This window comes from Rhincodon typus, chromosome 15, assembly GCF_021869965.1.
Source record: "Rhincodon typus isolate 14 chromosome 15, sRhiTyp1.1, whole genome shotgun sequence".
NCBI classification, from domain to species: domain Eukaryota; kingdom Metazoa; phylum Chordata; class Chondrichthyes; order Orectolobiformes; family Rhincodontidae; genus Rhincodon; species Rhincodon typus.
Genome location: NC_063346.1, coordinates 60,405,388 through 60,418,098, shown reverse-complemented (window position 1 = coordinate 60,418,098; position 12,711 = coordinate 60,405,388). Strand labels below are relative to the sequence as shown.

Below are 12,711 nucleotides of genomic sequence, written 5' to 3'. Positions count from 1 at the left end.
TTTCTGAAGAAGGGTCTAGGCCCGAATCGTCAGCCTTCCTGCTCCTCTGATGCTGTTTGGCCTGCTGTGTTCATCCAGCTCTACACCTTGTTATCTCAGCTTCCTCAGATTGTTGTTGTTTAGTCCACATTGAGAGTCTGGGATCCCTCACATCATTTGGTCCAATGAGTGTTTTCTTCCCTGCTCCCTGTCTTTAAGTGGAGTTGCAGTCTGCTATCACACCCAACATTTAGACCCGGTGGTTGAGCCTGGAGAATGAATGATTGTTGAAACACGGGACAGTGTCAGAGTGAAGCCCCATACTGATGCCATTGCAGCCTCCAATAGGAGCTGACAGAAGGTGTCAGAGGGCATGTTGCTATCAACAGTGGGTGAAGGTCCTTTCCAATTGCCTCACATTTAGCTCTCGCCTTGTGGGGGAAGATAAACCACTTCAACCCGGGGTTACTCCCTGAACGATTGTACTCACTGGAAGCAGTCTCGCTGTACCGACACATCCTTCAGATATTGCTTCAGCGAGCAGCCAAACTCTCCCAGCTGCTTCTGTCTGACACTCATGTGTTGACGGACAAGGAAAAGGTGCTGGAGGGAGACAGAAAGCAGAAAAATTGAATGAAGGGTGTGTTGAGTTTCAGTGCCTGAATGAGACAGAGAGAGACAGGTGCAGCAGGGATGTTGCAGGAGCAGCAGGGAGGAGAGGAAGATGTCACCAACATCTTATTAAGGCCTTTTTACACAGGGAGATTTTCTCTCCCAGGTAATGGTCAGCTGTCCATCCTACGGAGATTTGGACTCAGTAACCAAAGACATTTCGCTGTCAATCATTTGTGCCTCCTTTTAATTAAATTCCAAGTCTCTGCTGCCCAATATCACTCATTCCTCCCACCTATTTGTTTCAATGTTTCAAGGACTGTGTACAAGGCAGTTTTATGCCAACACAAAAGCAGATCCTCGAAATCTGAACCGAAAGAACTTCAGGTGCTGTAAATCAGGAACAAGAACAAAGTTGCTGGAAAAGCTCAGCAGGTCTGGCAGCATCTGTGAAGGAGAAAACAGAGTTAACGTTTTGGGTCCGGTGACCCTTCCTCAGAACTGAGGACATTCCATGTTCTAAGGAAGGGTCACCGGACCCGAAAAGTTAACTCTATTTTTTCCTTCACAGACACTGCCAGAGGTGCTGAGCATTTTCAGCAACTTTGTTTTTGTTCCTCGAGATCTGAAACAGAAGCAAAAATGGTTTAAAATGCTCTTGATACATCAGGCAGCATCCTGGAGATGAAGAGAGTTAACATTTCAAGTCACTGACCTTCTGCTAGAACTGAAAACAAGTAAAAAGTGCAACAGGTTTTGAGCATTTGAAGGGAAATAAGATCAAAACAAGAACAAAATAGAAGGTATGTCTTTAGGTAGAAGACAGAAGAGGGTAAACGACAGAAGAGTAAATAGTGTAAGACTAAACAGAGTGATAATGAGCCAAGTAATTAATCAAATAATGTGCCAAGAGCATTCGAATGCAGAAAGCTAACTAGTGAAGGGTAGAACTGGAGCCAATCTTGCACATTTATATTGTTAATTATTGCCCACCACACACACATAATTAAACAAAATTAACCCTGAAGACTTTCTCTCCCTTTAAATAAAGGTAGGATTAGTGTATGCAGTCAAACTCGAAAAACAAACAAAAAGTCTTCATATTTGATTCAACATATTGTATTGTGAGACACTCCTTCCCGAGCACACCAAACAATTTCTCTGTACATTCTATTTTGGTGAATAGTCTCTCCATGAATTACATCTATTTAATCTTAGAGACTTCCTTTTCCTCCTAGATTAGTTTCAAGCCTGTCACCTATTCTCTGTCTCATTTTTCATAATATGGGTGTCAATGGTTCTACTAATTTTAAACCTCTGGCATGGTAAACTCGGTCCAGCTTATTGTCACCTTCAACTAAGAGAAATTTCAAATTGTTGCAGCAACTTAGTGAGTTTCCCCAGCTATAGGCTGGATCCAGTAATGAAATGCCCCTTGTCCCCAGGATTTCTCAAACCAGCAAAATTATCTCAGGACAGGTACATCACAGAGGAAACGACTACTTTATAAAGGCTATCAATGGTAACACTTAGAATCCGAACTTCAAAGTTCTAGAATATTGTTATCTGGATGTGGACTCATGAGAATTTAATAATGAAACTCTAACCTTTTATAAAGGGCTATGAATATTAATTGTAAGAATCCATTTTAAAATTGCATTATAATCAAAGTTACTGTATCATGGAATACCAAAGATAATTAAAACATGCCTGTATGGTTTAAATTTACACAAGCTGGTCATAGCCACCTTTAAAAACAATAGGATATTCAATCAAAAAGATTTAAAGAGAACTATACTCAAATTGCAGTGTAATTCCTTCACCTTTTCTGAACATTTAGGAGTGATTTATTAGAACTCAACCCTTTCTCCTGTCATAATGTTCCTGTTATTTGAGTGTGTTGTGTTTGTGACAGATGTGTTGCCTTGTAATTTGTCTCTGTGGCAGAGGGTGTTCAGGCTGTCTTTACTCATTATATACAATTCAATTCAATGCAGCACAGGAACTCACCCTTTGGCCCCCAAGCCTGCGTTTATTCCCAGTCCTTATTTCAACCCGCTACTCATTGCCCATACATGGTTTCTATCGCTCTGTTCGCCTCCCACTCATGTGTCTATCAAATATGTCTTAAATGCTGCTAACATGTCTGCTTCCACCACCTCCACTGGCAGTGCGGTCCAGGCACCCACCACCCTCAGGGTGAAAACTTTTCCCTGCACATCTCCCCTAAACTTTCCCCCTCTCACCTTGAACCTGTGCCCTCTTGTTGGTGACCTTTCCACCTCTGAGTATCCACCCTATTTATGCCTCATAATTTTGTACATCTCTATCAGGTCGCCCCCTCAGCCTCGGTCTTTGCAATGAAAAATATCCGAGCTTATCCAACCTCTCTTCATGACTAAAACCCTCCTGACTAGGTAACATCCTTGTAAACCTTCTCTGCAAAGCATCAACCTCCTTCTGGTAGTGTGGCAAACGGAACTGCACGCAATATTGCAAATGTGGTCTAACTAAAGTTTTGTACAGCTGTAACATAACTTGCCAATTTTATATTCAGTGCCCTGGCCGATGAAGACAAGCATGCTGTCTGCCTTCTTGACTACCTTATCCACTTGTATTACCACTTTCAGGGATTTGTGGACCTGTACGCTCAGATCCCTCTGTACGTCATGTACAATTTGCACCTGAGTTTGATTTTCCAAAATGCATCACCTCACATTTGACCAGATTAAACTCCATCTGCCATTTCTCTGCCCACATCTGCAATCTATCTTGTATCCTGCTGTATGCTTTGACAGTCCTCTTTAGTATCTGCAACACTGCCAATGTATTAAGAAAAAAAACAAGCCTTACAACTTTGCTGATACTGTTTCATTCATGAATTCCTTACAGTTCAAATAATCCTGTGATCTGCCTTCTGTCCCAGGCTACCCTCCATTGGTTGGAGACAACAAGGACTGCAGATGCTGGGAGCCAGAGTCTATAGGTGTGAAGCACAGCAGGTCAGGCAGTATCAGAGGTGCAGAAAAGTCAACATTTCGGTCCGAAACATTGACCTGCTGTGCTTTTCCAGCTTCACACCTATAGACTCTACCCTCGAACAGTCCCATATTTTACTGTATAGTGCTTCTTGGCGTATCTTTCTCCGCTGGATATAGTGCATTGTATTTAAAGTAGTTTCCATTAACTGAATGAAGAACTTTTTTCTTCATTAAATTGGCTACTTCCTTTGCATGGGCAAAGCTGTACAGTCAGATGGGGACAGCCAGTATAATTCTACTCACGGCTCCCACACCACTCACTCCTACCTGTCCACAATTACACTGGCAATTTGGGGATGAGTATTGTTCCATTGGAACTAGAAACTGCAAGCCTGGTTCCAAGTCATGAACCTGTCCCCCACACTGTGATAGATAAACTACATTATGGGACCGTCCATCCGTGACTGCCAGTTCTCCATTAGGATCATTGCCATGCCAGGCTGAAACTCCCAATGTCCTCCAATAGTCCATCCACTGAGTCCTGACTGCCAGTATTGAGGTACATCTTAGGGATTTCTCGCTCCCTAAATCTCCAAACATCTGTTTTCCTTCCTTTTGAACAGCAAACTCTCACACACTTTCTGTTCTGTTATTAATACCACGACCGTCCCCTATGCTTCTCCGCAGCAGAAACTGGTTTGTTCCTTCCCACAGGAGGATCTGCCTTGAGTTTGCTTTTTTTTAATCATTTATTAAATCTCAGGATATGGGTCACCATTTGTTGCCCCTGAGAAGGTGATGGTACAGGCTATGTGGTATAAAGTCACCTACAAACCCTTAGGGAGATAATTCCAGAATTTTGACCCAATGACGCTGTAGGAACGGTGACATATTTCCAAACCCAGGATGGTGAGTCGAAAGGAACTTGCAGATGGTGGTGTTCATGAGCAGTCATGAGTTTGGACGGTGCTGTTAGCAGCCTTAATGAGGTATTTATAGATGGTACACACTGCTCCTCTTGAATGTAAAGGGAGAGAATGTCAAAGGTGGTGGATGTGGTATCAATCAAGTGGGCTGCTTTGTCCTGGATGGTGTCAGCTTCTTTAGTGTTGTTGGGGCTGCACCCATCCAGGCAAGTGGGGAGTATTTCATCACGCTCCTGACTTGTGCCTTGTAGATGGCAGACAGGCTTGGGGGAGTCAGGAGGTGAGTTACTTGCATCAGGATTCTGAACATCTGACCTGCTCTTGTAACCGCTGTGTTTATATAGCTAGTACAGTTGAGTTTCTGGTCAATGATAGACCCCAGCATGTTGATTGTAGGGGATTCAGTGACGATAACACCATTGAATGTCAAAGGGCAATGGTTAGATTCTCTTTCATTGGAGATGCCCTGGCACAAATGAAGGGTAAATGTTACTTACAACTTTCTGCCCAAGCCTGGGGATTGTCCAGATCTTGCTGCATTAGAGCATGGACAGTCAGTATCTAATGAGTTGTGAATGGGGATGAACACTGTGCAATCATTAGTGAACATCGCCACTTCTGACCTTATGATGGAAGGAAGGTCTTTGATGAAGCAGCTGAAGATGGTTGGGCTGAGGACACTACCCTGAGGAACTCCTGCAGAGATGTCCTGGAGCTGAGATGACTAACGTCCAACAACCACGACCATCTTCCTTTGTGTCATCAGGTATGATGTGGGCAGCACAGTGGCTCAGTGGTTCGCACTGCTGCCTCACAGCGCCAGGGACCTGGGTTTGATTCCAGCCTTGGGCGACTGTCTTTGCGGAGTTTGCACATTCTCCCTGTGTCTGCGTGGGTTTCCTCCGGGTGCTCTGGTTTCCTCCCACAGTTCAAAGATGTGCGGGTTAAGTGGATTGGCCATGCTAAATTGCCCTAGATTAGGTGGGTTATAGGGGGATGAGCCTGCATGGGATGCTTTGAGGTTTGGTGTTGACTTGTTGGGCTGAGGGACCTGTTTCCACACTGTAGGGATTCTATGATTCCAACCAGTGGAGAAATTCCCATTGATTCCAGTTTTGGTAGGGCTCCTTGATGCCACACTCGGTCAAATGCAGTCTGATATCAAGGCTGTCACTCTCACCTCACCTCTGGAATTCAGCTCTTTTGTCCATGTTTGAGCAAAGGCTGTAATGAGGTCAGGAGCTCAGCGGCCCTGGCGGAACCCAAACTGGGCGTCACTGAGCAGGTTATTGCTGAGCAGGTGCTGCTTGATAGCACTGTTACTGACATCTTCCATCACTTTACTGATGATCGAAGGGAGACTGATGGGGCGGTAATTGGACAGGTGGGATTTGTCCAGCTTTTTATGTACAGGACATACTTGGGCAATTTTCGACATTGTCGGGTGGATACCAGTGTTTCAACTGTACTAGGGGAGCGGCAGGTTCTGGAGCACAATTCTTCAGTACTATTGCTGAAATGTTGTCAGGGCCCATAGCATTTGCAGTATCCAGTGTCTCCCACTGTTTCTTCATATCACATCACGAAGACTGGTATCTGTAATGCTGGGGACCACTGGAGGAGGCCGAGATGGATCACCTACTTGGCACTTCTGGCTGAGGATTACTGCGAATGCTTCAGCCTTATCTTTTGCACTGATGTGCTGGGCTCTTCCATCATTGAGGATGGGGATACTTGTGGAGCCTCCTCCTCCAGTGAGCTGTTTAATTGTCCACCACCATTCATGGCTGGATGTGGCTATTCAGTTGGACGATCAGCCATGATCTTGATGAACGGCTGAGCAGGTTCGAAGGGCCAAATGGCCTCCTTGTGCTCCTATCTTCCATGTTTCTATGTCAGCCTCGCGCACATGGAGTTCGCCTTGTCCATGGGACCCCACCTCCTGCTCCCTCAAAACTATCACTGCCATCTTGGTGAACTTCCAGCTTCCCTTCCTGGTCCCAATTCCTCCCTTCTCCCTCTCATTCACGGAAGAAGTAGAAACCGTTTGGGGTGGACTCATGGGAGGAAGAAAGGGTTCACCAAGCAGAGAAACTCAGAGCTGGCTCATAGCCAAGCAAGAGATGAAGAGGGAGCAAGTGAGAGTAAAAGGACGAGAGGCACAGAGAGAAGGAGACCGAGGGCCAAAGAGGGGAAGGGGACATGTATATGAATGAAAGAGCATGAGACGGAGAATGTGAGACAGACAGTAAGAGACAAACATCATGGAGGAGTGGCTCGGCAGTACAGTGGGGAGAGCAACTGCGATGAAGGGAACAGATAGAAATTTCTGACGCGATGCCAGGATGGCACATTATCTCCTTGATGCCAGGGTCAAGGCTGTCATTGAGTGGCTGCAGGGCACCCTGAAGGGGGAAGGAGAGGAGCCAGAGGTCAATGTCTGTGTCAGTGCCAATGGAAAAGGTAAAAAGTTCTGAAGAAGTTAAAACGTTGACTCTTTCTCTCTCCACAAATGATGCCAGACCTGCTGAGTTTCTCTGCGTTTGTTTGTAGGTTAATTAAAAAAAAGAGGGAAGAGGTTTAGTAAGGAGAATAAAGAGAACTGGGAAATAAATTGAAAAGCAGGATCTTAAAGCTTACAACCTCAGGATTACTTCCAGTGCTGTGCACAATGGGCCGACTGACCTACTCTTGCCCTCATTTTCTCGCGAGTGAGCAAAACGCAGCACGAGAAAGAATCAGAGGCAGGCAGCTTGTGAGAGAAAAGCCGAACAAAGGAGGGGAGGGAGAAAATAAAGGGAATTGCAGCCTCGTCTCCTGAGAAGCAGCATTTCAATACGATAGCGAAGGTGTGGTGAGGAGACCGTTCCTCTGAAACGCGTTCCTCATCCTGGTAGCTACCCAGTTAAACCTGACAGGGTTTAACAGTGAGGAAAGACATATTCAGCACAGCAAGCACAGTGTGGGACGCTCAGTGAATGTGGGAGTTGGAACACTGACAGCCCTTCAGCTCATGGTAAATTACACAGCTCTCCACTCACTACCTGCTAATTAGATCAACGAAACACCAGCAATCTGCCAAACACAAAGAGCCGCATGAAATTAAAAACCTGAGACGCAGGGCTCACTCTGAGCCAGCAGCATGAACATCCCTGCGATGAAAAGCAGAACATCGCGAGGGACGGGTAGCAGACGTTGGCGAATTGAAAGTGATGAACTGGTGAGTGTGGTCAGATTATGAATTTCACAAGTCTGGGCATGCCAGACGTAATGTGCACTGGATATTTAGCATAAAGCCTCCTGAGAGATGAGGAGATGTCTATTCACACACAGCAATTTTTTTAATTGGTTCTGAAGAATCACAGAAACCCTACAGTGTGGAAGCAGGCCATTCGGCCCACTGAGTCCACGCTGACCATCGGGAGAGCATCCCACCTACCCCTGTAACCCTGCATTTCCCACGGCTACCCCACCTGGCCTGCACATCCCTGGACACTATGGGCAATTTAGCATGGCCAATCCACCGAACCCGCACATGTTTGGACTTGGGGAGAAAACGGGAGCAGCCGGTGGAGGAATTCCACGCAGACACGAGGACAATGTGCCAACTCCACACAGATAGTAGCCCAAGGCTGGAATGGAGCCCATGTCCTTGGAGCTGTCAGGCAGCAGTGCCAACCACTGAGCGACCGTGCCACCTGAAGGACACGAAACGTTAACTCTGATTTCTCTCCAAAGATGTTGCCAGACCTGCTGAGATTTTCCAACAATTTCTGCTTTCGTTTCTGATTTCCAGCATCTGCAGTTCTTTCAGTTTCTCATTGTTTTGCTGGTGTTTAGTATAAGTTGTCAGCTTGTGCTGTAAAGTGCGGCTTCCATGTTATTGTTCAAAAAGGAGCTGGACAAATTTCTCACAGCAAGCTACAAAAGTAGAATGGTGTCGGCATGCAGCAAATCTCCCTTTGACAGAGCCATCCAACTAGTCCCACTCCCCTGCTCTAACCTCAAATGTTTTCTCTTCAAACAGCAGCAGAAGACATTGGAGCAAATGTAGCCCATTGAGTCCGCTACACCATTCAACGAGATCATGGCTGACCAGATAATCCTCAACTCCACTTTCCTACCCTTTCCCCAAATCCTTTCCCCACAACCCTTTCCCAGGTTTCAACTACAAGGGGGAACAGGTTCAAGGTGATGCATTTTGGAGGATCAAATTTGCGGGTGAATTATATTGTAAATGGCAGCACCCTTAGGAACACTAACATTTAGATGGATCTGGGTGTGCACAGTTCCCTGAAAGAGGCAACACAGGTAGCCAAGGTGATTAAGAAGGCATACGGCATGCTTGCCTTCATCAGCTGGGGCATGGAGTACAAGAGTTGGCTAACCATGTTGCAGCGATATAAAACCCTTGTTAGGCCCCATTTGGAGTATTGTGTGCAGTTTTGGTCGCCACACAGGATTTGGAAGCTTTGGAGAAAGTGCATAGAAGGTTCACCAGGATGTTGGATAACAAGGTGTAGAGCTGGATGAACACAGCAGGCCAAGCAGCATTGTAGGAGAGGAAGGCTGACGTTTCGGGCCTAGACCCTTCATCAGAAAATCCATTTACACACCCCTTACTCTACTCTCTAGTCCTTGTCTCCCCCTCAAGGGGAAAGAACTTTTCTATATCTCCCTGTCAAGTCCCCTAAGAATCTTGTATCGTTCAGTAAGATCGTCTCCTATTCTTCTACATTTCAATGCGTACAAATCCAATCTGCTCAACCTCTCCCCATAAGACAGTCCATCCATACCTGATACCAGCCTAATGAACTGCCTCTGGACTGTGTCCAATGCCAATATATCTTTCTGTAGATAAGAGATTAAAAACTGCTCATAGTTTCTCCAGCTGTAGCCTAAACATGATGTGCCCATCTCCCTTGTGAAAGCTCCAATGGAATCTGCTTAGAGAGTCCTTATAGTTTGGCAACAGGCCATTCAGCCCACACCAACCCTCCAAAGAGCATCCCACCCAGACCCACAACCTTACATTTCCCATGGCTCATCCACCTAACCTACACAGCCCTAGACACTATGGGCAATTTAGTATAGCCATTTCCCATAGCTCATCCACCTAACCTGCACATCTTTGGACTGTGGGAGGAAACCAGACCATCCCGAACAGACCTGCATAGACACAGGGAGAATGTGCAAACTCCATACAGTCACTCAACGGTGGAACTGAACCTGGGAGCTTTGCAGCGTGAGGCAGCAGTGCTAACCACCGAGCCACTTTTGTTGTTTCTTACAGTGTGTTCTAGACCAGTAGGTTTTAAACCAGTGTGCATTCCAAGAGATAACACAGTGTGGAGCTGGAGGAACACAGCAGGCTAGGCAGCATCAGAGGAACAGGAAAGTTGACGTTTCAGGTCGGGACTCTTCTATCGGCCCCTCCTACCTCACTGACCAATCCCCACCAGTCCCTACCTGCACTCACCTATCACCATCCCACCTACCTTCCCAGCCTGACCCCTTCTCTCTCTATTTATTTCTGAGCTCCCTTCCCCCTCCCCCATTTCTGAAGAAGGGTCCCGACCCGAAACTTTTTTCACTGGAGCGTAGGAGGTTGAGGGGTGACCTTATAGAGGTTTATAAAATCATGAGGGGCATAGATAAGGTGAATAGCAAAGGCCTCTCCCTAGGGTGGAAGATTTCAAAACTAGGGGCCATATTTTTAAGGTGAGAGGAGAAGGATTTAAAAGGGACATGAGGGACAACTTTTTCACATAGAGGCTGGTTAGTATGTGGAATGAACTGCCAGAGGAAGTGGTAGATGCAGGTACAGTTACAACATTTAAAAGACATTTGGGCAGGTATATGAATAGAAAAGGTTTAGAGGGATACGGGCCAAATGCAGGCAGGTGGGACTAGTTTATTTTGGGAACTTGGATGGAATGGACATGTTGGACTGAAGGGTCTATTTCTGTGCTGCACGACTCTATGAATAATTAGAAATCGTTGACAACAACAACAACATAGAAAAAGTTGAGAGATAGTAGAACTGCCGATGCTGGAGAATCTGAGATAACAAGGTGTACAGCTGGATGAACACAACAGGCCAAGCAGCATCAGAGGAGCAGGAAAGCTGACATTTCAGGTCTGGACCCTTCTGAAGGGTCAGCTTTCCTGCCTATCATAGAAAAAGTTGGGACTTGAGTTAAGTCTATGTGACAGAGCAGAAGGATCTTGGTTTAGTATCTCATCTCATCTGACTGGTCTTTTGACAGTGCACTGCACTAAGTACAGCACAGTGACTTGCTGCTTTGAGCTCCTTCAGTCAGGACGGGAATCCGCGATCTAATGTCCCAGAACCAAGAACTCCATTCACCAAGTCACGCTTACATTTGTCACAGAAGGATGCTGGACCTGGATTTTAAAATCCTGCACAAACCGAAGAACTGCAGCTGCTGGAAATCAGAACCAAAATCACAAATCGCTGGAAAAACTCAGCAGGTCAGGCAGCATCTATGGCAAGAAGGCAGAGTTAGCGCTTCGGGTTCAGTGGCCCTTCTTCAGAACTGATAGTAGCTTGGAAAAGATTGGTGTATATGCTAGAGAAGGGATCAGGGGAGGGGGCAGGAGTAAATGACAGGTGGAGACGGAGCCCAGAGAGGGGGAGAGAGAAACAGTTGGACAGACAAAGGAATGAATAAAGGTCAGCCTGGGAGAATGAATAGCTGCTAATAGAGACCATTATCAGTTAACTCTGACTTCTTTCCACAGATGCTGTTGGGTTTTTTTTCCAGCAAGTTATGATTTTGTTTTAAAATCCTGCAACTTGAAGGACACAAGGATGGGGCTAATTCCATTGTTTGATGATCCTCTTCATCCAATCCTTTTGGAATAAACCTCTATCCGTTTATATCATGTGGGCTTATCTATCTCTCCATTAAGTGCATCTATGCATTGGTAGGGGCTCCAGAATCTTACCACTCGCTGGGTTTTCTACATTCCTAGCAGGAATTGTGATGATATTTTATTTAGAGCCACCAATCCAGATCTCATGGTAGGTGAATAATTATTTTCCTCCATATCTGCTCCAGCAAATCCTTTCCTAATATGAAAAACCTGTATCAGGTCACTTTTCTCTTGGGAAAAAGAGCCCTGACTTTTTCAAACCTCCCCGATCATTCTAACCTGGCTCTTCTGACACTCTTTCTACAAATCAAACTTTTTCGCAAACTTTTTCAGTGCCCATGCAGAATCTAGAGTGTTCACAGTAATCTCTGTGTGATCTAGACAATGTTTTGTATGAGCTCAATAGTACATCATTGCTGTTCAAATCTCTCGCTCTCTCTCACTCTGGGCCGACAGATGGGACTGTAGTTCTTTTCTCCCTGCGGGATACAGGCAGATTCCTGCAAGGCATCAGATGTTCCCTGTTTCCTAAGCCATGAAGCAGATGTCCCTGTTTCTGTGGCACCCCCTGTGTTGAGTAATTGTCCCAGGCTGGCTGCAGTTAGACCTGTGTCCTAGGGAGGGGCACCCTTGTGTATTACTGAAGTGACCGAACACCAGCAGACTGCTTCCTGTGACAGCAGCTCAAAGCCTTCACTGAACCAATGGTGTGGGACGTAACTCCAAGAGCTCTTGCCCTTTAATAGACCGACTGTCAGCCTCCACCCGGTTGGTGACTCTAGAAGGTCATGGGATCCCACCAGAGATTTGAAACCTCATTCAAGGTAGGGACTCACACACAGGAGTCATATCTCAGATGGGATGGCATGGTGGCTCAGTGGTTAGCACTGCAGCCTCACAGTTGGGCCTGGGCTCAATTCCACTCAGTTCTGAGGAAGGGTCACTGGACCCGAAACGTTAACTCTGTTTTTAACCTTCACAGATGCTGCCAGACCTGCTGAGCTTTTCCAGCAACTTTGTTTTTGTTCCTGGTCTACAGCATCCGCAGTTCTTTCGGTTTCAATTCCACCCTTGGGTGACTGTCTGTGTGGAGTTTGCATGTTCTCCTTGTGTTTGTGCTGGTTTCCTCCAGGTAAGATCAGGTGGATTGGCCATGCTAAATTGCCCATAGTGTCCACTGATGTGTCGGCTAGGTGGGTTAACCATGAGAAATGTGGGATTAGGGAGATTTAAGGTGGGATGATCTTTGGAGGGTCAGTGCAGACTTGATGGGCCAAATGGCCTCTATCTGCACCATAGGAATTCTATGAGAT

The 12,711-nt window shown here is 46.0% G+C and overlaps 1 protein-coding gene across 2 annotated transcripts in view; it reads right to left on the bottom strand.

Moving 5' to 3' along the window:
- necab2 (N-terminal EF-hand calcium binding protein 2) overlaps window positions 1-12,711 on the bottom strand; it is a 121,661-nt gene that overhangs the window by 5,191 nt on the left and 103,759 nt on the right. For both annotated transcript variants that reach the window (XM_048605883.1, XM_048605884.1), the window contains exon 10: window positions 470-582. In XM_048605883.1, the coding sequence (XP_048461840.1) occupies window positions 470-582 (113 nt within the window). The remainder of the gene's footprint in view (window positions 1-469; window positions 583-12,711) is intronic.